This window comes from Ailuropoda melanoleuca, chromosome 12 (genome assembly GCF_002007445.2).
Source record: "Ailuropoda melanoleuca isolate Jingjing chromosome 12, ASM200744v2, whole genome shotgun sequence".
NCBI lineage: Eukaryota > Metazoa > Chordata > Mammalia > Carnivora > Ursidae > Ailuropoda > Ailuropoda melanoleuca.
The window spans coordinates 67,754,190-67,779,897 of NC_048229.1; the positions used below are offsets into that span (position 1 = coordinate 67,754,190).

The window sequence follows — 25,708 nt, forward strand, 5'->3', positions numbered from 1 at the left end:
TAGTCTTTTCAGGAAATAGTAACTGTTATACTCGAGTTTCTTTTTGTTATTGTTACTTTGTTACCATTATTATTAAGCTCTTGTTCTAGATTCCCTTCCATCCATTTCTTTCGGTCTTATCTTCTCAGCAAAACCCCAGCATGGGTCAGTACTAAGGTTTACCTTCTCTGGGCTTGATCATTGCTAAAGAAAATCATATTAACACTATTGTGAAGTCACAGTTTCCAAACTCATCTGGAACTTATCAGTCTTTTCTGTTGTCAGCTCCTTCCCGTATCCTGGGCATCCGCTCCACTCTGCTCAGCTTCCTTCAGCAGCACCGCCCCCCATCTCCTTCACTCCAAAACTTAGCTTCTCACTTGATTGGGAAAATAGAGATCATCTTAGGTGATCTCCCTCAGTTTCCTACCACCTTGCTTAAATGCATGTAGATTCGTATCCATTCTCCTCTTCTTTCCTCTGTCAAGTCCAATCTAGCCTCTGTGCCCGAGATGGCATCCGCTCCCCTGCTCCAGACCTTGCTCTGTGAGTCACCACTTCCTCCCCTCTCGTGTGTGGCCGGGGTCTTCCTTTTTCTCCATCTAGGCACACTCACACCTCTTCTCTCTTAACAAAGTCTGCTTTCTCTTGCAGCCCTTCTAGGTACCATCTAATTCTTCTCATTCCCTTTTGTCCAAATTTCTCAGTAAGTATTTTCATTTGTTGGCTCAGTTCCCTCAGTTCCCATTTGTTTATCCCCATCACAGCTTGCTTTCAGCCTCTCATATGGAACTTTTCTGTACTGACACTGTAAATCCTGCTCTCTTTTCTTCAAGCATGCTTTTTCCTCAGCTGGCTAATATGGTCTGATTTTTTTTTTCATGTTGCTTCGACCACTCCTGTCTCCTGCATACTCTTCGTCCTCAGCCAGCCTTTTACAGGTCACTTATTCCGGGCCTGTCCTTGTGTGCTACATTCTCATGTGACAAAGTCTCCTTTACTCCAGTGATTTCAGCTGTACTTCAGCATCAGCATCACCTGGATCGCCAGCCCAGACCTCTTCTTCCAGCCTTAGACCCAGGTGTCCAGTTTCACATGAGGCATTTTTGACCTGCCCGTCTCCAAGTACAAGTACCTCAGATACGTGCCAAATGAAACTCCTTATCCACTCCTCCGAGCATTGCTTAGCTTGTTGTCTTGTGTCTGTTTCAGCTTTTGGCATTATCGTAAGATAGTCCTATCAGATGGACAATCCCTCCCCTCTTTTCTGTGTGTATTGCCACCCATTTAGGCCCATATCATTTCTTGTCTGCAATTCTGTAACAGCTTCCTTTCACTAAAAAAACACCTCAGCCAGACCTCTGAGTATCCAGAGTGAGCTAGTGAAGGTGCAACACTGACCTTGTCTCTGTACTGCGTGCAGACCCTTCAGTGATCCCCATACCCGTGGGATAAAATCACAGCCTTCTAGACACGATTTAGGTCTCTCCAGGTTGTGTCTTACCCGTTGGCTCCATATTTGCTGCTCTGGCATCACCAGACTGCTGATTATTCCTCACATCCATCATCCCGTTTCTTGTTGCTGTTCTAGCTCGTGTTGTCACCTCTTAGTATGTCTTTGTCATCTTGGGTCAGTGTACAACATTCTTCAGATTCTAACCGAGATATCGTGTATCTTGGGGAGCTTGCCCTGATCCTCCACGTTAGGCAAAGTGCTCCCTTCACTAGGCTGTTGTAACAGTATCTGCGCATCTCCTACAGCACCTGCTTCTTTCTGCCTCATTATGTGATCTGTCAGTCAATAGACCCTTGGAGCCTTAGTGAAGCTAAGTAGCATCTGAACATAGAATTCCTTGTGCTCACCATCTGCCCGGTGGCCTGGGCTCACGTTGTAAATGACTTGCAGCTTCTGTCACCACTTACCTTTTGTCCCTTCTTCCTCACTTGTATTGACTTGGTTCATTTTCTCCACAATTTCCTTTTCTTCTCCTCTAGTCATTCATTACCTGTGCAAATCCTACTCGTCTTTGAAAGTCTGTTTAGAACGCCACTGCTTTCATTGTCTTTCCTCAGCCCATCTCTTTACTCTGTGCTTTCCTTAGTGCTCAGAGCCTCAGTGTCTTCTTTGAGCAGGTGGCATAATTGATCCAATATAATACGTGATCGTGTGTTTGTCTCTCTCTGCCTGTCAACAAACATTCATTGAGCACCTTCTATATTCCAGGTGGTGTGCTAGGGATGCCTTGGGGAGAGTGCTCCTGCCCTCAAGGAGCTCACAGGCCAGTTAACAGATACCTTACAGACTAGTGAAATGAGTTCCACTCATCATCTTCAGTGATACCTTTTAATTATTTTCTGTAGAAACCTGCTAGAGTGTGTCCCTGACTGGGCCTGTGAAGCAAAGAAGATGGAAATATTAGATGTGAGCTATAATCTTCTGACAGAGGTTCCCATGAGGTATGTGTGTGTTAATGTATGTATTATGTATGTATGTATTAATATGTGTTTGTATGTATGTGTGATTATTTTCCTAGATTTGGGTTGCCTTTTTTTTTTTTTTTAAAGATTTTATTTATTTATTTGAGAGACAGAGAGAGCACAAGCAGGGGGAGGGGCAGAGGCAGAGGGAGAAGCAGACTTCCCGCAGAGCAGGGAGCCCAATGCGGGGCTCCATCCCAGGACCCTGGGATCACGACCTGAGCCAAAGTCAGACACTTAACCGACTGAGACACCCAGGCGCCCCTTGGGTTGCCTTTCAAAGGTATTTTCATTCATTTGTTTGATAAATATTGGGTACTTGCTAAGTGCAGGGCAGTGTGAAGTGCTGTAAGGAGTACAGTTATGGCTAATATATAGTCTTTTCCCGCATGGAACTGGTAAGTGGATAGTTGGGATGACTCATGCACAGATAACTGTGATAAAATGTAACAGGAGTCATTGGCATAGATCAGTGATCTGATTGTGATAATAGATAATTTGTATTGGATAAGTTATTATGAACTGAGTAATGTTTTAAGAACCTCACTTTTAGGATGCCTGGGTGGCTCAGTCGTTAAGCATCTGCCTTTGGCTCAGGGCATGATCCCGGGGACCTGGGATCGAGCCCCACATCAGGCTCCCTGCTCCTCTGGGAGCCTGCTTCTTCCTCTCCCACTCCCCCTGCTTGTGTTCCCTCTCTCGCTGGCTGTCTCTCTGTCTGTCAAATAAATAAATAAAATCTTTAAAAAAAAAAAAGAACCTCATTTTTATTACCTTATTAATCCTTTAACCACCTTATTAGATAGATGCTCTTGTTCTCATCTTACAAGTGAGGGAATGAGGGCCTGCAGTGGTTGGGTAACTTGTCCAGAGTCACACTGGACTAGGAAATGATGGGAGCTGACGTTTGAGAGCGGTTGTTCTTATTCTGAAGCCTTCACTCTTCGTCATTACACTACATTATGAGTCAAATGTTTTAGAAATTCACAATTTTGAACAATTATGGAGTGCTTTAGGAGAGATCTACATATTTGAGTTGACCTTTTTATAAGATGGTGAGATTTCTGTACGTAGAGGTGGAGAGACAGAGGTACTAGGGGGGAGGGAATGGGATATTCAAAAGCACTGAGGTGTAAGATGTGTAGTTGTCACCTAGTGGAGTCTTTAAAATAAACTAGAGGCTTGCAGCACAGTAGGTGTGAATGCAGCTGGAATCGGACCTTAGTTCAAGTCCTGACCATACTATTTCCCACATTCAGTGTGAGATCTTTTGCAAATCAAAGTCCCTTGACCCTTCTGAACTGAATAGTTACAATGGCCTAGCACATTTTGAGCACTAAGTAAGTAGTAGTTTTGTTATAATAAATTTTGTAAATATATTTATTACAATCAGTTACAGTTAATCCTTGAACAATGTGGGGTTACGGGTCCCGACCCCTGCACAGTTGAAAATCCACGTGTAACTTTTGACCTCCCCCAAAACTTAACTACTAAGAGCCTACTGTTGACTGGAAGCCTTACTGATCACATAAATAGTCGTGTTTTGTATGTTATATGTATTTTATACTCTATTCTTGAAGTAAGCTAGAGAAAAGAAAATCTCGTTAAGAAAATCATAAGGTAGAGGATACATTTACAGTACTATACTGCCTTTATAAAAAAAATCCACATGTAAGTGGACCCTCGCAGTTCAAATCCATGTTGTTCAAGGATAAACTGTATTAATAAATTGACCTAATTTTTGGTGCTGTCTAGACTTAAAATATAAATCAGTTTATTCTAGAAATTGCTTTTTTTGTTTAGATCTGTTCTGTTTTATTTGCTTTCATTAAGTCACCTTTTCCCGAAGTGACTTCATAATGACTTCCTAGTGGGTGGTGGGTAAGCATATGGTCGTGGCCGCTCTGTTGGCTTGGGCGCTTGCCGGTGATGAGACTGTCTAACAGGTTTCTCTTAGTTTACTGATTTCAGGGAGATGGCCAAGGGCAGACTCAGAAAGAATGATTTAATGAAGTTTTTCATTTGTTTCTTTGTACTGTTGCCCTTAGAATCCTTAGTAGCTTGAGTCTCAGAAAGCTGACGGTGGGGCACAACCAGGTGCAGAGCCTGCCGGTGCTGGTGGAGCACATCCCCCTGGAGGCACTGGATATTCAGCATAACCTGCTCACCAGGCTGCCAGATACGCTCTTCTCCAAGGCCTTAAAGTAAGTGCCACAGAGGTTATTTAGAAGAGCGAATCATCGACGAAACAAACTGTATTAACTTGTCATTGGAGTGACCTTTGGAACTCTACAGTGTTTGCCCAACAGTCCAACTATGGGTGGAGACTTACTTTTATGAGTAATTTATATGAAAACAAATATGACACTGTTGTATGAGACAGTAGTCTTTAACTCAAAAGTTGAAATAACCATCAAATACTGAAGAAGTTTTAGTGTTGTAAACAATTTGAAGCAGCTTGGGAAATTTCAAACAGGCTTTCATCTCCGAAAATGAATACATTTATGACCTCTTAAAGAAAAATTACAGCTTTCTCATAAAGTCTTCTTGGCAATTTTCACCTTTTGTGTTTGGGAGAAAAGGACATATCACTAAAGTTAATTTAGTTTTCTGTTCTTGCTTTACCAAGCTATCATCAAGTTACATTCTTAATGTGCAGTGCTTTTTTACTACCTGCTTGGAAAACTGTGCATTTAAAGGTAACTTTGTTCCAAAAGTTGTTATTTGTGTTTTCACTGTAAATTAATAAATAGTGTGTCTTCCTGTACTTCCTGTAATCAGGTTTATCTCATGCATATGTCACCATTAAGTGAAAACTAGTTTTAATTATAGTCTTCTGCAATATTGTCTTCAGTTTAGAAATGGAGAAAACAAGAGATAAGCAGTAGAAATTTAACATAAGGCTACAGGATACATACAAAAAGCATTTAGCTCATAAGTGTCTGGCTTGTTCTTTGGCAGCTTATATATCTCTTAATGTATAATATACTTGGTTGGATTTTCCTAAAATTAAAATCTTTGGAAATTCTAGAAAATATTTGAGGGATATTTTCTTTTTGGAAAGTTTATATGGAATTTTAATGCAGTAGCATTTAACTTGTTAATTAGCAAGTATTTGTTAGTAATGCGTAACACTGCATTTAGCTCTTATTTTCTTTTTTTTAGGAGAGAGAGTGGGAGGGGTAGAGGGAGAGAGAATCTTAAGCAGCCTTCATGGGCATGAAGCCCATCACAGGGCTTGATCTCACAACCCTGAAGTCATGACCTGAGTCAAAATCAGGAGTTGGATGCTTAACCAACTGACCCAACCTCTTAATCTCTCTCTCTTTTTTTTAATTAAAGATTTTATTTTTAAGGAATCTCTACACCCAGTGTGGGGATTGAACCCACAACTCCGATGTCAAGAGTTGGATGCTTAAGTGACTGAGCCACCAGCTGCCCTCTTGGTTGTTGGTTCTTTTTTTTTTTTTTTTAAGTTTTTATTTTTAAGCAATCTCTGTATCTAACATGGGTCTTGAACCCACAGCCCCAGAATCAAGAGTTGCACACACCACAGACTGAGCCAGCTGGGCGCCTCACTGCATTTAGTTCTTTTTTCTTTTTTTTTTTTTTTTAAAGGTTTACAACTTAGGTTTACAAACTTAGAATTTGTAGTAAGGAAGCTACTTAGTAGCTATAGCAAACTGTTGATGACACTAATCTAATACTAACTCTGCACAGAGCCGTTTTGGGACATACAAAGACATACACACATATAAACAGTATCCTCAACAGCTAAAAAGCTAACTAGGGATGTGGATCACATACTATGAAGGAGACTTAACACGCAACAAGGTTAATAATAATAGCTGTCTTTTATTGAGCATGTTCTATATATACCAAACACCGTGCTAGGTAAATTTTTAAGATCATACCGTACTTTACCTGTTAGATTGGCCAAGATTAAAATGAATTATGATACTCGGTGTTGACACAGGATTGAGCAAACTGGTTTTCTTATATCATTCTCATGGAAGGTAAAACTTGTCTATAACAGCAAGTAGTTGCCAACAGCCTCTATGGCCATTATTAGCAGACTCTCAGAGGATTGGCTAAATAAATATGATCCTGTTCAAATCAGACAAAAACTTTTCTGAAGGGTGTCTTCACAATTGAGATATTTGTGAACATGACATTCAATGACACCTTTTCCGTGGACAACAGACCATAAAAGATGAAACTAGGTTAGAAACAGGCCACTACAGAAGCCTGGGAACACAAGCAAGCCTAAGTTCTTTCCTCTCTACTTGGCTTGCACGAGTTGAATAAAAGGAACTTTGGTTGGGTGGATAGAATTGATTAGAAAAAAAAAAAAACAACCCTGGAAGAAATTACTTGTGTCACAAGTTCAGGAGCATGAAATGGCAGTGTTCCATACTGAGAGGGTAGGATGGTAACAAATAACCATACAGGAAGTGGTGATTTGTGTGTGTTCTGTCAGTCTCAGATACTTGAATGCATCTGCAAACAGTCTGGAATCTTTGCCATCTGCTGGGGCTGGAGAGGAGAGTCTGAGTGCTCTGCAGCTGCTCTATCTGACCAACAACCTCCTGACAGACCAGTGTGTGCCTGTTCTGGTGGGCCACCCGCACCTGCGGATCTTGCATCTTGCGAATAACCAGCTACAGACCTTTCCTGCAAGGTAAGCAAATGCAAACATTCATCATTTCAGACACATAGGGTGAAACCTGCATTTGCAGTCTACATTACAATTACCTTACTGGGCCCTCTTGCTTTATGTTGAGCAACTTGCTGGTGCTGTGATTCTACTGATTGAATGAGAAAATCTGTACCCAGTTGTTAAGTATCAGTAACCAGAGAAATCTTAGCTAAAATGCATTTGATTCTTTGTTCTAATTACTTAATAATGGTCTGAGAATTTTCAACCTATAAAAGTGTAAGCTTAAGAAATACATTCTGATGGGGCGCCTGGGTGGCTCAGTCGTTAAGCATCTGCCTTCGGCTCAGGGCGTGATCCCAGGGTGCTGGGATCGAGCCCTGCATCGGGCTCCCTGCTCCACTGGGAGCCTGCTTCTTTCTCTCCCACTCCCCCTGCTTATGTTCCCTCTCTCACTGGCTGTCTCTCTGTCAAATAAATAAATAAAATCTTTAAAAAAAAAGAAATACATTCTGAAAACATTTTTTTCTTTTCTCTTGTCAGCTCTGTTTTATAATATACTGTTGAGTCCATTAATTTATTCATTATATATATTTATATATTGAATGCCTACTATATGTCAAGTACTGCATAAATACTGGGGAAACAGTGATGGTTAGGTAACAGTCTCTGTCCTCAAGTAACTTACAGTCAAATTGGGGAAATAGACAAGTAATAGGCAGTTGCAGTACAGTGTAACAAATGCAAGGTGTTAAGGATACACACAGGTAGCTCTGCACTCCACGGTGCCTGGGGGTGGGGTTGACTTCCTGGAGGAAGAGATGAATAATAGTTAGCCAGGCTATACCCACGAGAAAACATAAGAGAGATGTTTAATGCTGTCAAGGTTTTAAACAGTGTCAGTGGAGAAATAAGTATCTTCCAAAATATATTTGATAAAAAAGATTTTGGGAAATTTGATGCCAGAAAAATCCATCTATACCATGAAAGTAGTCATTAAAAATCATGTTTTCAGAAATGAAGACTATAGGGAAATAAATGACATTTGATATAATTTGAATGAAATTATATATATCGTATAAAATTATGTTTGCTGTAATTTGAAATTATATGTTTGATATAATTTGAAAACAAAACTATTTTTATTCTAATTTTATTTTATAGATTTTCTTAGAAATGTGATAAACTTAGAAAAATTCACAGAGATTATAATTTTTGTGAATGTTTATGAAATGAGCTTTTGGAGCTTATAGAAGACAAGCAGGATAAACTTGATTGCTTCTTTCAAAGAATTTGAACAATGGCTTTCAAAGTGAAGGCAGAATCTTGGGGCGTTGGGTGGCTCAGTCAGTTAAGCATCTGCCTTCAGCTTGGATCATGATCCTGGGGTCCTAGGATCGAGCCCCACGTCACACTCCCTGCTCAGGGGATAGCCTGCTTTTCTCTCTCTCTCTCAAATAAATAAATAAAATCTTTAAAAAAAAATAAAGTGAAGGCAGAATCTTAATTTCAGCATCTGATGGATCTCTTGAAATCCTATCAGACTAATTCCACTGGCCTCAGATACGTTTCTGTAAAGTGGAAACAACAGACCATTGACAAGTCCTACTGGTTTATGAAGCTTTTGGGAGATAGCAGATGGAATGCTCTGAAGCTGATGAATTCCTCCTAATCTGATGAAATTCTTATTGGAAGCATTAAAAGCAGACACAAAACTGAAAATACATCAAAGATTATGAAAATACGTTAGAAGTAAAGATAAAAAGTAATAGGAGATCACACAAAATTAGAGTACTCTGAAATACAGATAATAAAACTAAATGGAATTTAGGAACAGTATATTAAAATGTTTGTTCTATACTGAATCATAAACACACTGTCAAGTCATCTCCTGAACAATGTTTAATTATACAGGCACAGTCCAATTCTTCTGTTTCTTTTGTACTACTTTCAAAATATAGCGTAGTTTTGGGTGCTCAGGAAGAGACTGGCTAAGATAGGTATCCTGCATTTGTGTTTACAAATTAGATCTAAGGAGGGAGTAGTATAGGAGAAAAGCATGAGATTTGGACACGAGGACACTTTTAAAATGTATTGTTAAGTTAAAAAAAAAGTAAGTTATTAAACAATATATATAACATTTTTTAATTTGAAAAATATAGTTTATTGCATTAAAAAGGACAAGAATACCCTCTATCAGACTGTTATGAGAGTTATCTTTGGTAGTAGGATTAAAAAAATTTTTTTCTGTTTATCTCTATTTTTCATTTTTTTTCCAATGAGTATGCATTACTTTTGTAGTAGGAAAGAAAACAATTTTAATTTACTGAGCTTAGTTATTTAAAAGTATTAATGATTTTCTAGCAATAGAAATTATGATACATGGAAAGGGCAGGATATGAATTTTATGTAAAACAAATATGCCTATGGAAATTCTGAATATGCATCTCATTTAGCAGACAAAATAATAGTAATTTCAGATCGGTGGTATTGTTTTATTTCTTTATTTTCCAAACTTTTTCTCCATGTTATAGGAGTTTATTATTTTTATAATTTTTAAATTAATAAATTATAAATAAATCAGGGCAGTTTGTAGTAATCTAGATAAAGATGTCAGGCTGTCTGAAGATATTTTGCTTGCTGTGTAGAAAGCTTTGCTTAGTCCCACAGAACAGTGTGACTCGCTTGTATCATAGTCCTTGGCACTTGTCTGCCTGCGTAGCAAGCACTCCCTGAATGTTTACTGAAGATGGATTATATTGAATAGGTAGCTATAGAAATTTAACACTGAAAGGAATCTTAGTGATGATTTAGTATAACTTGTTTATTTTACAGCTGAGGACGTTGATGCCCACTGACATTAAATTATGCTGTATTTTGCAGCTAGTTAGTGGCCAAGCAAGTACTGTAGTAATCTAACCGTAGGCCAGCACTGATTCTGCCTCTTCCCATAAGTCAGATAACAAGAAGATGTGCATACCCACAAGGTCCAGCAGCTGTAAGAGAAGCAAGGGAAGCTTCTGCCCTTGAAACTCAATGAGAGGCAGATTAGGCTGAGACTCAGAGGGAGCAGTCACCTTGGGGAGCCGTTCCCTTTGCTGGCATCTGGCTGTTTTGTTCTCACCAGCCCTCTGGCAGCGGACCCGGCCGCTGCTGTACTCTGTGTGGATGCTGTCACCCGGGCTTGACGGCTGCCCATTGGGAGTACAGTGTGCTATATGGTGGTTTCTTTTTCAGCAAATTAAATAAATTGGAGCAACTGGAGGAACTGAACCTAAGTGGCAACAAGCTTAAAACCATTCCCACGACCATAGCCAACTGCAAAAGGCTTCATACCCTTGTGGCTCACTCCAACAACATCAGCATTTTCCCAGAAATACTGCAGTTGCCTCAGATCCAGGTACTTTTCTGTGATGGGATGGTGTCCTGCTGGGGAAATGGCAGGTCATTCTCTTCTCGTAGAGAAGAAGAAAGTGGCAGTTTGGGATCACAACAGATTTAATCGATTCCTGGGAAGAAATTGTTTCCTTTGAGAATACAGTAGGGGACTGAGTGTTAGGGAGTTAAGAACTCACTGTCTGTGATGTATTTTCTTTTGATTTCCCCATTTTCCTCTCAGTTTGTAGACCTAAGTTGCAATGACTTGACAGAAATCCTGATTCCAGAGGCTCTGCCTGCCTCTTTACAAGACCTTGACCTGACGGGAAATACGAATCTGGTTCTGGAACACAAGACGCTGGACACGTTTAGGTAGGAAAAATTTTGACATTGAATCCACATGTGCTCTTAGTTCCATCAGCCATGTGTGGATCTCCTAAGGTCTGTAGTAGGGATCTTGATTAATTAAAGGAATAGAATGAATTAGGCCATAGAGCCCCTTCGGCCTTTTACTTAATTCAGTTATGGATAGATATTCTATCCACTAGACAGCCCATTTATATCAGAACTCAGCATCGTGGGCACTGCTCAGCCACACACTGAGTATTTTTACATAGACATTTTAGGTGGTACAGATCACATTGCATTACATCATCTAAGAGATGATGCAGCCTCACTCATTGTACCGAGCCTTCACTGTATCAGAATATTAAGTAGACAGTTGGCAAAGACTTTGAAATCTTTGGATGGACTCTGTTTTTCATTGAAATGATCAGTACTAATTGCCATAATATTTAGCCCCTATTTCTTCCTACTACCCTTTTCCTTCTCCTTCTTGGCCAGTGGGTCTGCACACTACTTTCTTTCATTCTCTCTGAAAATAAATCTTGGTCTGTCATCAGGTGATTTTATAAAAACACATGTTCTTTTGGGATAGTTTTTGTGAAACACAGAAGTCTGTGTGGTCTCACCTTCCCTTCTGCACTTCCCACAGCCATATCTCCACCTTGAAAATTGATCAGAAACCTTTGCCAACCACCGATGCTACAGTTACATCAACCTTCTGGAGCCATGGACTGGCAGAGATGGCAGGGCAGAGAAATAAGTGAGTATCTTGGCCATGGAGAGAAATGAAAAAGGCAGCCCCTGACATCTGATCTGATGCTGAAAGTCAGGCCGTGTTGTTCTCCTGTGGGACATAAACACATTATGGAGTCTCAGCATCAGAGAAGTTCCCTCTGGTACCACGGCCCCGTGAGATAAAAGCAAGATGAATGCACAGTCCACAAAATACCAAACACCCGCTCTTAGGGCTAAAATGGTGATGGCTACTTTCTCCTCATGCTACTTTTCTTTCTCTGTAGATAAGATTTACTGAGATACCCAGCCATAGAATGACCCCACTTTCTGACAGCACCTAATCTTGGTCCACATCATTAGACCTTCCCCCAAATGACCCACCCAAAGCCCAAATCCTGTAGTAGGTTCTTTCCAGCATGCTCTTACCCGTTCACCCCAGAGTGCCATGGTGCACCTTGTCCCTTGCCACAAGGGGTAATATGCCCAACTTCTTCCACTGTAGTTGTGCTCCTGGGGCTCTTTGGCTGAAGGATGTCAACCGTACAATCCTTATCACTACAAAGGGAAAACATTGACTCTTTCCAGCCTTTGGCAGCACTGCAAAGCGAGTATGTACTGCCCATGAGTGTGGCTGAATTCCCCTGTTTCTTAAAACATCAGCTCTTTCAGGCGCTACTTAATTACGTAATAATTTTTCATGTGTGGATTAGAATTTACTACTGTTTTTTCTACCCTCAATTAATACTTTTCAAAGAAGGCTCCCTGGAGGATAATCCTTTCACCATAACTTGCTTGGATGTTTGTTTTTCTCCTGTTTGTGTTACAGGCTGTGTGTCTCTGCCCTAGCTGTGGATAACTTTGCAGAGGGGGTGGGCGCTGTGTATGGCATGTTTGATGGGGACCGAAACGAGGAGCTCCCGCGCCTGCTCCAGTGTACCATGGCCGATGTGCTTCTGGAAGAAGTACAGCAGTCAACAAATGACACGGTTTTCATGGCTAACACCTTCTTGGTATCTCACAGGTAAGCAGGTGGGTTGAATAATCCCCAACTCAGTTCTTCTTTTGGAAAGTAAATCTCACTAAGCCAGAAGGTCAGGGTCTAAATTTATAGGTACAGGATCAAGGTGAGACCTTCTGCTATGGCTATTCTCTGTATCAGCACGGAGGAACGTGGGGACTTTGGTCCTTTATTTTAAGATTTTTATTTGAGAGAAAGAGCAAGCATGAGCAGGGGGAGGGGCAGAAGGAGATGGAAAAGCAGACTCCCCACTGAGTGCGGAGCCCCACACAATGCGGGGCTCAATCCCAGGACCCTGAGATCACAACCGGAGCTGAAGGCAGGCGCTTTACCAACTGAGCGACCCAGGGGCCCTGGGACATTCGTCCTTTAAGGAGCCTTTGGAGCCATCTGCTTTCCCTGTTGAACCCAGAGGCCGCTGAGGATCTGGAACCCCAGAAATCATGTGTAGAAGGTTGTGTGTATGTAAGTGCATTTGTACATTTAGGGGAAGGAAGATGGCATAAGCTTTTGTAAGATTCTTCGCAGAGTCAGTGACCTACAAAAGGTTAAGCACGGATCGGATTCATGTGTTTAGAATAGTTATTATTGGGGATTTACCAATTAATACTTCTCAGCCACTTAAGGGCAAAAACTCTATATAACCAAACTACTGAAAGTCTCTCAGTAGCTAGTACAGCATCACGAACATCAGGTGGGCTGCATGGAGGCCACGCACAACTGAAAGGTTGTAACCTTGTATCATCCAGGTTGAGATGGAATAGCCTGGAGCCCAAGCTGGTATTATCTTTCATTACAACACAAAGCAAAGATGTTGGGAAAGGAGTCTATTTTTCGGTAATAGAATTGAGCTAGGAACTTGGCAGTTGGGAAGAGCTTGGGAAGAGAACTCGGTTCAGGAAGCACCCCTAAGAGCCAGGCAGAAGACCAGTCTGTCTTTTTCATATCATGTCTTTAATTTTCCAAATGAGCCAAAGAAGTGGGTTTTTTTTTTTTAAGATTTTATTTATTTATTCGACAGAGATAGAGACAGCCAGCGAGAGAGGAAACACAAGCAGGGGGAGTGGGAGAGGAAGAAGCAGGCTCATAGGAGGAGCCTGATGTGGGGCTCGGTCCCATAACGCCGGGATCACGCCCTGAGCCGAAGGCAGACGCTTAACCGCTGTGCCGCCCAGGCGCCCCCAAAGAAGTGGGTATTTTATCAGAAAAATTTCTCAGAGAAATATCTTGCTGTGGATCTGCAGTGAGCAAATGGCAGATCTGGAATTTGCCACCAGGTCTTTCTCATAGTATCTGCTCTGTGCTTAGCATTGCATGCCCTGTGCTAGGGATGGATGCCATGTGTATGGGAGATAGAGAAGGAAGAGTGTGGTCCTTCTTTCAAGGAACTTACAGCCTAAGTGAGTGGTTCTCAGAGTAGTGTTCTAGAAGCAGCACCCTCAGCATCACTAGGAACTTGTTAGAAGTGCAGATTCCTGGGCCAGCCCCTTACCCACTGCATCAGAAACTCTGGGGAGGGAGCCCAGCCATCTGTTTTAATGCGCCCTCCAAGTGACTCTGATGTGCTGGAGTTGAAAATGACTGAATGAGGCCCCTGCTGTCTATGATCAGACACAAGCAGAAGCCATAGAGAGAGATGTCGCCTCACTGTCTCCCCTACCGTCAACCTGTTCATAAAATCTCTTTTCTCTGTCAGCTAAGCGTGGAAGGCGAACTCTTCACCGTCCTGTCCTGTATAAGAGACTGCCTTCAGGTGAACACGGTGCTGCTGGCTCACAGTCGTCGCAGAGAAACGAGGAAACCATGGACATGAAGGACTGCCACTTCGAAAACTTTGTTTTCTTTTTTTTTTCTAAACAGGAAATTGGGAATGGCTGGCCAGAAGCTGGGCTCTTCCGCTCTCCTCTGTTACATCCGCCCTGACACTGCCGACCCAACAAGTAGTTTTAGCCTGACTGTTGCCAATGTTGGCACGTGCCAAGCAGTCCTGTGCCGCAGTGGGAAAGCAGTGCCCCTCTCGAAAGTCTTCAGCCTGGAGCAGGACCCAGAGGAGGCTCAAAGGGTGAAGGACCAGAAAGCCATCATAACAGAGGTGAATCTCGCTCTCTACAAGTTACTTGTACTTCCCAAATCTAGTGTGAATGCTGTTCTGCATACAGGCAGTGAAGGTCCATTTTCTTCCCATCAAGCCTTGTAAATTATATCCAATACAGATAATAGTACTAGAAGAAAATCTAGTGAATAGCTAATGACTAACAAAAAGAAAAGGCAAATTAGAAATGAAAAATCCTGATTTGTGATCCTTCAGATATGTATAGCTAGCATGTAAAAGGAATGTAAATGTCTCCCTTGGTTAATTTCCAACTCCTCTGGTTGGTTATTCGAAACAGAAGAAGAAAAAATTCTACAGTTTGACATCCCTGTTCTGAAATGCGAAGTTTTAAAATATTTTTACTGTTTATATTGTGTATGGCTTAGTATGCTTTGGTGGTTTGTTTTGTTTTGTTTTGTTTTGTTTTAATTTTTTTATTTTTTTAAAGATTTTATTTATTTATTTGACAGAGATAGAGACAGCCAGCGAGAGAGGGAACACAAGCAGGGGGAGTGGGAGAGGAAGAAGCAGGCTCACAGCAGAGGAGCCCGATGTGGGGCTCGATCCCATAACGCCGGGATCACGCCCTAAGCCAAAGGCAGACGCTTAACTGCTGTGCCACCCAGGTGCCCCCCCGTTTTGTTTTGTTTTAAATACAAAGCATCAGTATCTCTACTGTTTTGTAGCTTGTCTCCTTTTTTAGTAATTAACATCACATTTTTGCTTTCAAAGAGACTTTAGCAATTGCATGTGAACATTGTTTACTGCAAAGCAGAATTCTGCTCAGATGGTTTCCCATTTGTAATTGTTTCTTTGTTGAGTTTTAAGAGTTCTTTGTTTATTTTGGATACCAGCCCTTACCAGACACATACCTTCTCCCCCTGTGTCTGTCTTTTTGCTCTTTTAATGGTGTTGCTTGCAAAGCAGAAGTTTTAGTATGAATTTAAAATTTTTTAAAATTTTTTCCTTAAGTAGGCTCCACACCAATGGGGAGCTTGGACTCACGACCCTGAGATCAAGAGTTGGGTGCTCTGCCGACTGAGCCAGCTAGGCACCCCGAGAAGTTTTTAGTTTGAACGAAGTCCCACTTACCATTTTTCTTTCATGGGTTCATGCTTTTAGTGTTTACAAACTCATTGCCAAACCCAAGGTCACCTAGATTTTCTTCTGTGTTATCTTCTGTAAGTTTTCATGTTTTAATTTAGGTCTGTTTTAATCTGTTTTTAATTAATTTCTGTGACAGATAGAAGCTCAGTGTCTAGAGTCCTTTTTTCTTTTTGCATATGGATGTCCAGCTGTAGCAGCATTCATTGGCCAGACCGTCCTTTCTCCATTGAACTGCCATTGCTCCTTTGGCAAAGATCAGTGGACCATATTTGTGTGGGTCCATTTCTGGGCTGTCTGTTCTGTCAGAATTCTGTGTAAGGATGACCCAGATTAGATTCCACCCAAGGAACACAAAACCAAAAAAAGGACCCTTACAATGTGGGTTGATAATGAGAAGATTCTGGAATACCGAGGCATTAGTCTCAGGGAGGTCTTTCGGTCAAAACAAATGAAAGATAAAAGATAACTTTGTGTATGATTAATCTTTTTCCAGAATTTAGATAATGTTGTTTTGTTTTTTCTTGGGGTGCCATAGGCAAGCAGGAATTACTTTTAAAATGTCAGTTTAACCTCAGGCATTTATTGCTTGTTAAGCACTTGACTCCTATTATTTTATTTAATTTTCACAATAATCCCCATGAAAGAAGTGCTTTTATTTCCATTTTACAGATGAGGAAAATAAAATTTAGCATTTGTGACAAAGTCTGGTAAATGAGATCGCCAAGATTTTCACCCAGAGAGTGACCACAACTCTGAAATATTTTGATGGCTTTAGAGGTGTTCTTTAATTTTTATCGTGAAAAGAAATCAGTACAAAGTATTTGGCACATGACCATTCCCAACCTGCAACTAGGATTATTCCTTTTCCTCTAAGTTTAGAATTATATTAGTTGTGACTTGATCTGCTATTCACTCCTGGTACAATCCTTACAGATTGGGTAAATTATGCTATGGATTTCAGACTTTACTTTTCTAGGCTAAATAGATCATTTAATGCTTTAGCTACAAAGATCCTCTTAGCCATTTAATATCTCCCTGAATCTTTTCTGTCCCAAGTGTGACTTTAATGAGAAATCATTTTTAGTGGCCCACCTGAGTTCTGGCCTCTGTGAGAATACTATGATGGAGAATTAATGACAGTTCTGCCCGTTGTTTTTCTAACAGATGTTTCTCTATTTAAGGACATGCTGAGGCCTGTATTTCATGTGAGGGCAAATATCTTTTGAAATGGAGGTGCTAAACTTTTAGCCACTTAATTTTAATTGGTTTTAACCTCCGTCCTGTGAACTATTTGGTATAATAACCACATGATATTTTGTCCTTTAAGAATTCTCTTTTTTTTTTTTTTTAAGATTTTTTATTTATTTATTCGACAGAGATAGAGACAGCCAGCGAGAGAGGGAACACAAGGCAGGGGGAGTGGGAGAGGAAGAAGCAGGCTCATAGCGGAGGAGCCTGATGTGGGGCTCGATCCCATAACGCCGGGATCACGCCCTGAGCCGAAGGCAGACGCCCGACCGCTGTGCCACCCAGGCGCCCCTGTCCTTTAAGAATTCTGTACATTCATTTTTGTAAGTCCACTTAAATTATAGAGATCAAGGAAAGACCATACAACACGTCTGTTCTCTTTTACCGTAGAGCCCTAGGCATTGTGATCTAGAAGGATAAAAAATTTTTATGTCATTGTTGCTTGCTTCTCTGAATTTGCATTCTGCTTTTCTCCTAGGACAACAAGGTGAATGGGGTAACCTGCTGTACCCGGATGCTGGGCTGTACGTACCTCTACCCTTGGATCCTCCCTAAGCCCCACATATCTGCCACTCCACTTACCCTTCAAGATGAGTTGCTGATTCTGGGAAACAAAGCATTGTGGGAACACTTGTCATATACAGAAGCTGTCAACGCAGTGCGCCACGTGCAAGACCCATTAGCGGCTGCCAAGAAGCTGTGCACAGTAGCCCAGAGCTATGGTTGTCAGGACAATGTGGGGGCGATGGTGGTCTATTTGAACATTGGTGAGGAAGGGTGCACGTGTGACATGAATGGGCTCACCCTCCCGGGTCCTGTGGGATTTGCTTCAACCTCCATCATCAAGGACCCCCCAAAGCCAACCACTCCTTCCTCCAGTAGTGGCATCGCCTCGGAGTTTGGCAGCGAGATGTCAACTTCAGAGGTGAGCAGTGAGGTGGGGTCCACTGCTTCTGATGACCACAACACTGTCGGGCTGGACGCTGGCTTGCTTCCGAGGCCAGAGAGGCGTTGCAGCCTCCATCCAACACCCACCTCTGGGGTGTTTCAGCGCCAGCCTTCTTGTGCGACTTTTTCAAGTAACCAGTCTGACAATGGCCTGGACAGTGATGACGACCAGCCTGTCGAAGGTGTCATAACAAATGGCAGCAAAGTAGAAGTAGAAGTAGATATCCACTGCTGTAGGGGAAGGGGTCTCGAGCACTCGCCCACTCTTATAGAGAATTCTCCTACCCGATGTCCTGAGGAGCGTGCTAGAGGATCGTTTTTTGGGATCCGAAGACAGAACAGTGTGAATAGTGGCATACTTCTGCCAGTGAGCAAGGACAGGATGGAGTTACAGAAGTCCCCCTCCACTTCCTGTCTCTATGGAAAGAAACTCTCGAACGGCTCTATCGTGCCCCTAGAAGACAGCCTAAACCTCATTGAAGTGGCCACAGAAGCACCCAAGAAGAAGACTGGCTACTTCGCTGCCCCGACTCAGCTGGAGCCAGAGGATCAGTTTGTTGTACCTCGTGACCTGGAAGAAGAAGTGAAAGAGCAAATGAAGCAACACCAAGAAAGCAGGCCTGAGCCTGAGCCCAGGGAAGAGGATCGGACCGAGCTCCCGGAGGAGTTTGACACGGCACTGTAGCCCTCCCCCAGGAGCCGGAGCTGAGGGAAAGCTGTGTGGTGTGGGGGTGGGGACCCTTCCAGAGGCATTTTGCCTCTACATTTCTAAACCATAGCTGAGTGGGGGTAGAACTTGGAGCCAGACATGGTGAGAGCTATCAGGGTCTTGCTCCGGATAAGCTAGTAAACACCATCAGTGTTAGTTTCACATTTAACCTGCAGTGGAATTCCCAGAGTTACTGGGAAGAAAGCAGATGCTGTTCTGTATCAGTCCTACCACCTGCCATTAACCCTTTCTCTCCTAGGATAATTTGAAAATTTGCCTACCTGGGCAGGAAAGGGACTCTCTCTCTGGAGGAAATAACTGAAGATTGATTCTCTTTACTAATTGCTGCTGATGGATCTCTGTGACAGAGAAATCACCTTATATCTCAGCCTAACTGATGGGATGTGATGTGACCAGTCACATGGCTTTTCCTTCTTCTCTACGAGAATACAGCCTTTCGAAATGATGTTTATTGGAAATGTAGAACCAATCAAACAGATAATTTATGTATGTAATGTAATGAGAGCACTTTTCATTGACTGTGAACTTTTTATTTTTGAATCTGCACTCGAGCCAATCTTCTTAGAGGCAGCCCGGCCCCTTTTTCTGTGGACAGAATGATCATCAGGTGTTGGAGCACTCTGTGAGGGTACTAGGAAGGGCCCTGGGAAATCTCTGAACTGTTGGAGGGCAGACTGGAAAAGCTCTGAGAAACTCGGGGGAGTAGGATCTTCGGGGATGAAGAATGGTGAAGGAGAGAGGACTAAGACTGCTTCCCCCCGCCCCGATCAGAAAAAGAGAATAACTCCTTGACAAATGTGATACCTGTGAGGAATTGCCCAGCAGATCACAAGAGAAGTATTTGGGGACTGGCCTCTTCCCACGACACGTGATGGAGTTGGCAGCCAGCCTCCTCGTGTAGGGCCAAGGCTGATGCTGCTCGCATCCAAGTAACCTTGAGTGTAGCAGGTGACTCTGCATGACTGAGGCTGAATGGATGGAGATCATGGGTTAGACATGTTCCTTCTCTTACTCTAGAGCAGAGGGATGGTTTTCTAAAGTGTCGGAAATGAGTTCACGTCTTTAATGTTGAACAGCATACTCTTATGAAAACTGCTTATCCGCCTCACATGGTTTCGGAGTACTGGGCTTAATTACTAATAGAAGAAAGAATTGAGAAAATCCTAAGCTTACAGAAAACCTGGCTTACTGTATTTTTGCACATTCCACATAACCCTAGCAAAATGCAGTTCCTTCCATATTTCTGTTCTGTTGCCTTTTCCATTAGAAGATTTACTTAGGAAACTAATTCCTACTTATTCCTATAAAATTTTGACATTGCTTGATTTTACCCAATGGGGAATGTGCTTTGAATTTTTAGAATACTTTCACAAAAAAGAAAATAGTGTGGAACTGTGAATTTGCTTTATGAGAAACAAAATGTTAAAGATAGGGTTGAGATATATATAGATTTGTCTATTTATATCTTTGAGGGGGTTTTTGAAGTTTTTGTTAAAGCAATAGTAGAAAACCAGATGACCTGTCCACAAATGGTTATGTATCCTTATCTTCTTAGAGGCCTCACATCTGTGTGTGTGGGGGGGTGGTTTGTGTGTGTGTGTGAGTGGGGTTCACTCTTGGGGGATTCTGTACCACTCCAGTGGCTGTCTAAAGTCCATCCCCTCAAGAATCTGAGTTGGAGTCCCCATATTGTCAGGAAAACTTGACTTCTCTGTATCAAACTACTGGTCAGCTACTAAAAAGTTTCAGAACTCAGGTCTTGATTTGAAGTGGGGAATATAATGGTTCATACAAAATTTAGATGCTGTTAGAAAAAGGGGAACAAATCATTTGTTGCTACCCTATTTTTATATGGGGAAATGGGGGAAAAAATGAAGGAGAAATGAAAATGAAGAAAAAGCCCAAAGTAATAGTGATGGGTGACGTGAAACGTCTTGCTACTCGGAAAGCAGAATCTTTGAGTTACAGAACACTGGTGCTGTCTGCAGAAGAAAGTAACTTTAGGAATATACCACTTTCATAGTATAGTTTCTTAAAAATAGTCCTTTATCTCTGTGAACCCTTTTCTTGTCTTTGTTTCCCACCCTACTTATTGGAACCACCATGAAACCCAGTTCTGAAATGACTTTACCAAAAGTAAATGTATTTACTTTTTCATCAGAAGAACTCTAAAATTCCATGTGTTCTTTTACATGGTAGATTTATTTTCAGGAAACACTAGGTTGCATTGAAAACCTTTCATATAGGCTTTCATATAGTTAGTACCAAACTACGCTTTCCTGTAACTTCCTTTCATTCATTTCCCTCTATAATTGCTCTGTATTAAAATAGAGGGTTAGAAGGCCATAGTCCATTACCAAAAATAGCTTAAGAACTCTTGACCTATGAGGTCATTTACAGTCGTGTGAGCTGATTAGGTTGTCAGGTGGTAAAATCCAGGAATCTGTCTGCAGGTGAATGTAATCTACTTCCCAGGACTTTACCCAGAGGATGTGTTCCCCAGGTGGGCAGAGTACTGTTGATCTCTAGCCCAGAGATTCTGGCCTCTGCGTGATTCTCAGGTCTCTGTGTGTACCTCCCATTTAATAGAGTACTTTAAGAGAATTTGTGAAAGAATATTACTCCTGCTTCTGGGAGCAGTTCAGGAGTCCCATGGAAGAAAGAAAAATACATGAGTCTTGGCAGCCATGGTATTCTTATTTTTATCCATATGGATTGGAAATACGTTTGAAAATTTGAATGCCACTATGTCATCATGAGTCTACCGTAGAGTCATTGAATTGGCACTCCTCATACAGGTGAGGGCGTTATTATTATACTACTGTAGAATGTATGTGTGCAATAAGTTGATGAATTCATCTTCTTGGTGTTATGGAAGAGCCAACACAAGCAGCTTGGTAATCACTGGGTGCTATTATAGTTGTTTGTAGCGAGTGCTATTTTCCGGGAGATGGAGCCAGTGAGGTTTGGTTTATCTACTGAATATCAAACATTGCTCTTCTTCCCATGTAGACCTTCAGTAAAAGCAGGTACTTGGAAGCCACAGGCTCACCTTCTCTCTCTACTCAATAATTATTAATGAAGAGACCTCCACAAGGGAGCATTTGGCTGTTATCGATAAATGTACCAATTATTAAATAATTAGTCTCCAAGCCATTCAGTGATGCCTGCAGCATCACTCGAGAACTGTGTCGCATCACTTTTTACTTCCCTCTGGATGGGGCCTTTTCAGACTCCCCCAGTCGTGGAGGCAAGTTCATCTTTCTCTCCAGTTAGTGACTTTTGCCCCATGGTTGGGTAAGCACTTCCTAGATTGAGAAAAGCAGCTACAGTAAATCCTGCTGTTTCCTCCATTTGGTGATCATTCAATCACACATAAGCTCCTTGTATTCTAAATTTCATGCACTTCTCCCAGATGCTATAGGGTTTTCTCTCACTGTTGCCAGTGGATGTCATCCAGACAGTGAGTTCATATCTTATGGTTTTGTGCAATCATTGTTGTATTGTAGTCCTAAGACTCATTATAGTGTATTTTTGATATTTTTGAAATGTGTTAAATTTTTTAATTCAATAATATGAGCCAGAGCATGTTGCAGCAAATCTATTGTTTGTAAAAAACAATAACAATAATAATAAATAAAATAAAATGGAATATCTTTTTCATGGCTTTGTTTTAAAATGGAATACCTGTTATTTTATAAATACTTTATTTTGGCATGAAACTATAATTTTCTCTAACTTGTATATAGAATTAGTTTCTTAACCAAAAGCACATTTAGGATTTTTTTTTTGCCCTTTTTTTTCTTTTTTTCTTTTGTTTTAGAGAAAGATAAATGAAACCACATTCCATGACACTACGAAGCTATGAGTTAAGGCAAGAATAAATATTTTCGATCACCTCTTAAGCTGAAATAGCAATAAAGATTTTCATGTTAAGAAACATATTCTGACTTGACTTCTATGTTTAAATAAATCCCAAAGACAGGAAACAGTCCTTACCTGCATGCAGGCTGTTAGCCGACCAGAGGAAACTCAATTGTTAAGTAATTGATAGCTCCTAAATCATAGCGCCGGAGATGACACAGAAGAGCCAATTGGATAATCTAGCTGTGGTGTTTGTCCTAATGTCAAGGGTTTGGTGTCAGAACTTCAGATGTAAGAGTGCGCTTTGACTCACAAAATACTTAAAATCCAATTAAGCCTCTAAATTTTAATTTCCTCACCACTGGTTGTCTCGCATAATCTCTGGACTCCGAAGTAAGATTAAGTTTCTCTAACTAAAAGCCAAGTTGAAATCATTTGCAGGTCTCCTCCTCATCGAGCAGCATGAACATTTTAAAACCGTGGGGCAGCAGCTGTTCACTGAGCACTTTCAATGTGCTGTGCTCAGAGCCACCATATATATGCTTTAGCGGCTCAGTTCTCTGACACTCCCCTCCCTCTTCCAGGGCAGCAGAATGTGTTCTCTGCTTCGTGTGATAGTCCCTGCTACACCAAAAGCCACAAGAGTGCGTTAGTCTCTCAGAACATGTTCTGAACATATTGGGTAAGTCTCTACTACTTAAAAGATTTGACTAGGGCCGCCTGGGTGGCTCAGTCGGTTAAACATCCAACTCTTGATTTCGGTTCAGGTCATGATCTCAGGGTCGTGAGATCAAGCCCCACATCAGGCTCCACGCTGGGCATGGAACCTGCTTAAGATTCTCTCTCCCTCTCCCTCCCACTCTTACAAAAAAAAAAAAAAAAAAAGATTTGACTTTAGGCAAGTTAAATAACCTAAGACTCTGTTTTCCTCAACTGCTAAATGGAAATAATACTAACCCTCCCAGGAGTTAGTTGTGAGCTTGAATGAGATGGTGCAAATGCTGCCTTAGCCCAGTACTGGGCCTGGCATATGGTGAGCAGTCAACAAAATGTCAGCTGTTAGGGAAGCCACTTAACCCTCTCGAAACTTCATCTACTCATCTGTAACAAGTGAGCAATAAATCCTGACTTGCCTCTCAGACAAGCGGTAGTAAATAAGACGAGGTTTGCTCAAGCCTTTGGACATGACGAAACTCCACAGGTAGAAGGTTATGATTACAGTGACGGGTGGACTCCGATCCCTCAGTTGGAGGGGAATCTCCAGAGCAGTAGTGTAGCTGCCCTGGGCACAGCGTTGGGGTCTAAATGGGCCAGAGTCCCCATTTTACCAAGCGTAAGACCCAGACATAGGTAAAGCTCTCACAGGGATGTCTCAGGGAAGAACACTAGGTGAGAATAGTTGGGGGTGGGGAGGATATTCTTTTCTGGGGGTGAGGAATGAATGGGTTGTTTTATTTTTGCTGCCGTTAAACATCCTGCCTACCACTCAGTGAAAACTGGGGGACTCTGGCCACTGCCTCAAGGCTGAGGGGAACAGTGGAAGCAACTTTCTGTGGCAAAGTGTTGGTATGTTAATCCAATAATGTAGATTCTCAGTTGATTGTCTTCCTCCAGGCTTTACTTTTTATAGAAGTAGAATTAGATATTTTCCCATTTCTGTATGAGGTTTAGTTTTGACCTTTCGGGTTGGATAGGTTCTGTAAGAAACAGCTGTTGGAAGGATTGGAGAGGAGAGGAGAGGTAGTATGATCCAGGGAGGAGAGCAGTTGGAGGGTGCAGAGGGGGAAAATGACACTGACTTAATTTTCTTTCAACAGCCATTTTGGTACATGTTGAAAGAAAGAGGCTTATGTTTGCTGGTTTCTTACTAACTAGAAATTAGAGAATCTCAAATTGACGTCAGAATTGCATTGTGGAAATAGATTGTTTTTAGAAATGTACTAAAAATTTAATTTATTAATAGTTTATCCTCATTTATAATAAAACTGTGATATTACAGAAAAAAAAAGGACCAGCTCTTGAAAAGCAAGAGGGCAATTAGGGAAAAACTTAATGATAAGAGCGCGTGTATTCTGAGGTGCGTTCGACATGAACTGAAAATCTGAGACTGGTCGTAAAGCATAAGAACAGCCATAAAACTTGAGTTAAAATAAATGAAAGAACTTTATTTTTAATATTCAGTGTTAATGATCTATTACATTATGAAAACAATCCAGGGTCACGAGAGATCACAAGCTGCCTTTGCAGGCCTACTCTGGAGGGCACTGTCAGGAAAGGCAGAAAGGGGAAGCCTCCAATAAGCCCTTGTAGTCTAGTAAAATTAACTGTTCTATTTTTGAAATCACTTGAATAATGCATTTAAGAAGTTCATGAATTTTATTTCTCTGGAAAGCCTCATATTTAAGAAAATTATAACATTTCTTAGGAAAATAAATCCAAATGAATGACTTGCAACAAAAAAAAGGAACTTGGAATGTTGGCAAAACCCATTTTCTCCTAGCCTGACTGCAGGAATCCTGAGGAGCAACACGCATGCTACCAGCATCTCCCTTCATGTATTGGGAGTCCTGCCTCCATCTTAAAGGGAGGAAGGCTCCCTGGGACCCAGACAATCATGGTGGCTTCCTTCTAGGACAGTCGGAATATAATTACTCATTTAGAATTCAATCATACAACTGCTTTAAAATCATTCCCCTGGGACCAAATACGGGGAGCAACGGCATGTTTCTTTTGGTGACTTTAAGTAGTTACGAAACACAGGGTATTTCCACTGTAGCGCTGGGCCTGCTACCCCTGAGGTGTAGGTCTCCTCTCTCTCTCCGAATTTCTCTGGCTCCTTAGTTACGCATCATGATCTTACCATCCCTAAGAGAGCCACACCGCAGGGGTGTCCCCAGACTGCTGATGTTGCTCTTTGTGGTAAAGGGTGGAGATTTTTTTTAAGTTCTCAGCCAACAAAGACTTTTTGATAGAAAACTGAGATGATCATCGAGCTCTACGCTGGTACCATCGGGACCATTTGTAAACTCAAGTATGTGAAAACCACAGTTGTCTAATGGGTCATTTGAAAAGACCCCTCTTTTTGAGACAAACGAGGGAGGTGGGTTGCCACTTAGGTTCGAGAAGGTC

The 25,708-nt window shown here is 41.5% G+C and overlaps 1 protein-coding gene across 2 annotated transcripts in view; it reads left to right on the top strand.

The window, feature by feature from the left end:
* PHLPP2 (PH domain and leucine rich repeat protein phosphatase 2) overlaps positions 1-22,624 on the top strand; it is a 65,652-nt gene extending 43,028 nt beyond the window's left edge. Inside the window, exons 10-18 of one of the 2 annotated variants that reach the window (XM_034672858.1) lie at positions 2,341-2,436; positions 4,506-4,661; positions 6,938-7,138; positions 10,352-10,514; positions 10,734-10,864; positions 11,487-11,597; positions 12,399-12,593; positions 14,451-14,682; positions 17,516-22,624. In XM_034672858.1, coding sequence (XP_034528749.1) covers positions 2,341-2,436; positions 4,506-4,661; positions 6,938-7,138; positions 10,352-10,514; positions 10,734-10,864; positions 11,487-11,597; positions 12,399-12,593; positions 14,451-14,682; positions 17,516-18,670 — 2,440 coding nt within the window. In that variant the 3' untranslated portion in view covers positions 18,671-22,624. The remainder of the gene's footprint in view (positions 1-2,340; positions 2,437-4,505; positions 4,662-6,937; positions 7,139-10,351; positions 10,515-10,733; positions 10,865-11,486; positions 11,598-12,398; positions 12,594-14,450; positions 14,683-17,515) is intronic. The other variant, XM_002920951.4, reaches the window with a different exon arrangement.
* Positions 22,625-25,708: the final 3,084 nt, after the last annotated feature.